The sequence below is a fragment of the Poecilia formosa genome, unplaced genomic scaffold, assembly GCF_000485575.1.
Source record: "Poecilia formosa unplaced genomic scaffold, Poecilia_formosa-5.1.2 Scaffold563, whole genome shotgun sequence".
Taxonomy (NCBI): domain Eukaryota; kingdom Metazoa; phylum Chordata; class Actinopteri; order Cyprinodontiformes; family Poeciliidae; genus Poecilia; species Poecilia formosa.
This window is the reverse complement of record NW_006800502.1, coordinates 280,094-283,187: the sequence shown is the minus strand read 5'-3', so window position 1 is coordinate 283,187 and position 3,094 is coordinate 280,094. Positions and strand designations below refer to the sequence as shown.

The 3,094-nt window shown below is 33.9% G+C and overlaps 1 protein-coding gene and 1 long non-coding RNA gene across 3 annotated transcripts in view; one reads left to right on the top strand and one right to left on the bottom strand.

Annotated features, from left to right (window-relative positions):
• Window positions 1-3,094, bottom strand: part of LOC103129659 (sortilin-related receptor-like) — a 117,060-nt gene that overhangs the window by 18,984 nt on the left and 94,982 nt on the right. For both annotated transcript variants that reach the window (XM_016665304.1, XM_007540832.2), the window contains one exon: window positions 2,552-2,732. In XM_016665304.1, coding sequence (XP_016520790.1) covers window positions 2,552-2,732 — 181 coding nt within the window. The remainder of the gene's footprint in view (window positions 1-2,551; window positions 2,733-3,094) is intronic.
• LOC107834260 (uncharacterized) overlaps window positions 1,206-3,094 on the top strand; it is a 12,890-nt gene continuing 11,001 nt past the window's right edge. The window contains exon 1 of the long non-coding RNA XR_001660048.1: window positions 1,206-1,216. This is a non-coding gene — a long non-coding RNA (uncharacterized LOC107834260). The remainder of the gene's footprint in view (window positions 1,217-3,094) is intronic.

The following is a 3,094-nucleotide window of genomic DNA, read 5'->3' as shown; positions in this document are numbered from 1 at the left end:
TATTCTATTCTTTATTGGCAACAACATCTATATTGTTTAAGGGTGGGCATTTATTGTATTATCGTGATAAATTTCTTATAAGAATTTTGAATCATCATTGCAATGAGAAATTCCAGCTAATGACCCCTGTTAAGATAGTGAGTTGTACTATTTTCTCCACTGTTTGTTCAATGACAGCATCAATGAACATGGTCATGTGACAGTGATAGCGATGCAGCAAAGGTTTGTGGAAATATTAGCTGAAGCATAGAGGCAATGTCTGTGGCGTAACCGGGTTTTTTTAATGGTGTTGAAAACATAGGGTATGGAAATACATGGTTTCCCCAGGAACCTTGCTAAGCCCGGTGGCCGGGCGCCGAAGCAGTCCATCGTGTTTTTATTTTAAAAGATGTTAAGTAGACAGGAAAAGTAAAAATATTACTAATTATATGTTACAGGAAAACATCACCAATTAGATGCTATCTAAACCCACAACTACAGAGACTTAAAAACAACAACTCAAAAAATACAATTAAAATGAATATAAATTATTTGCACATCTGTTTAATTCAAATTAAGTCAGCGGCTCCATAAGGCCCCCCCGGACTTCAGGGGCCCCATAAATGCTAATATTTTAACACAGACCACAGATACATAAAACTATAATTTGTTTATTGATATTGTCAATGCTGCTAAAAATTTTATTTAATGGTTTTAGTGTGTAAATTAAAATATTTTAAATTGTTTAACATTTAAATGTAAGCTTTTAAGGAGCTGGAAAGTTTGCTTTGTAAAAGTTTAAAGAACGTATTCATAGTTAAATTGTTTTGTTATTACAGCAACAATCTGATGCTGTGAGTTTAATCTTTGAGTTTGAGCTCTGTTAGTTCACAAATACAAATTAGTAAGCTGCATTTATAACTTATTGCTGTTTAGGTTGGCCAATTAAACTACTCCTTCTCCCAGATTTTACTATATCTAACATAGAAGCTGTTAGAGATGCTGATGTTTTTAGCAGCAAGAGGGGCCCTTAAGTCAAATACTGCTCAAGGACTCGTAAAGCCTTGGACTGGCCCTGCATAATGAGTTAAATCTGCTGCAATGAGCGCAGAGATGCACAACAAACGGGAGATTTAATTCAATGCTCCTAATGTGGCTTTAGTAGCTCTTCCATTTCGTGTCTGTTGAGTTTTTAAATACACACCTGAGTAAAAAAAAAAGTATACTTTAATATATTGTATTAAATTTTAACACACTTTAGCATACTTTGATTTATGTACTTAAACTGTACTATTGTGGAACAAAATTTTTTGTGCTTAGTATACATTAATAGTATTTAAATAGTATTAATTTAACATTTTTAGTGTGTTTAGTATACTTTAACGTACTTTTTTGGGACAACTTCAAGTTGTACTTATTATACTTTAAGTATACTTTTTTATGTAGTATTCAAGAGCATGATTAGGATATTTTGAGTGTACTAATTTTGTCATATAATTATATTAAAAATATACTTTTAATATACCTTAAATATATTTTAAATATACTACTAATAACTAGTAATGTATTTAAATTACACTTAATTTTTATTTTTGATTTACTGCTATTGCTAATAAAGTACAATTTTAATTACTCATAAGTCCTCTTTATTCCTACTTTCCTATTTTGCATAACTACACTGCAGTACTTACATTGTTTTAGGCTACAATTGCATGGAAAGATTAATTATACAAGCTGTTCAAGGTAATTCAAATATTTTGTTTTATTACCGATATTTTAAAATTGTTCAATTTTACTCACAACTTTATGAGCTTTACATAAATTATCAGTTTACACGACAAAAGTGAACATAATGAACATGAAAGTTTAAGTGTGACAAAAAAACACCAAAGTTATTACTTTAAAGAACAAAAACTATAATAACTTGTCGAGAAAAAGTCGAGCTCAGCCCACTTCCCCATGCTGGAGATTTTAGTTTAATAATAACAATAAATAAAGTTATCTTTAAAACTGATTACACAGGTGACATCAAGACCCAACAGTAGAGTCAGACGGTAATAAAATTAATCTGGTTGTGTGTGTTGTTATTGTGTCCTGCTTTAATTCTACTTTTNAAGCTAAAGCCATGTAGAAGTGAATCTCCCGTCTACAGTAAGCAGGACACAAAGATAATATCTCTCATCTCCTACAACACAGCAGACAGTAGTATTCAGTGACATTAAGAAAAGATTGGATGTCCTCCACACATACTTTTTCCTTGATGATTTTCTCAAGATCATCAGATTGGTGTCTGTGGTTGTGTGTTAAACCTAATTCCATCCACAACAGAATGCATATGAAGGACAAATTATCTCAAGAAAATCACTGGGACAAAGAATATGCGGAAAATGTCCGCTCTTGGCTTTCATATTTCTCAATTTTAGCACTTGGGATATTTTTTTAGCGACGCACTGACAGTCTTTGATGTAAAAGATCTTCTTAAATGACTTCTCAGATTACCTGACTGTTAATGGAATCATAACAGAAGCATGTCAGAGTTTTCTTGGCAGGGCGCTAGACTCCTCCCACTTACCAGTGTGGTTGTAGCGAACATGTACTTGTCTCTCAGCTGGAAGCTGTCCACCTGCTCCAGGATGACTTTCCGGTTCTGTTCACTCTGGAAGAAATCGGTGCTGCTTAGTACAGTGGAGACGCCTTGCGGCTCGTGTCTCTGGACCAGCACCGTGGTGGAGGGGTCGTAGGGTTCCACACCCCTGAGACGGAGGAGGAGAACAAGAAGGATTGAGACAGACAGGTGAAAGAACATGGGGAGAAAGGAGATAAGAAATAAATCCAAATAAGCTTTTATGTTCTCCAAACTAAACTTTTCTTAAATGTTTTTTTTTCCTTTTGAAAGCCTGAAAATGTTTTATTTTTTTTCTGTTGAGCACAGAATTGAACATTTCTCCTCTCCTCACCCCTTCATAGTACCAGAGGGGGATCTTACCTGTGTTATGATTACAGTGGAAATCTCAGCTACATATATATACTGCTCAAAAAATAAAGGGAACATTTCACTTTAATTTTGTGTGTGGCTCCAAATCCAGGCCTCCATTGGTTAATAAATTTGATTTCC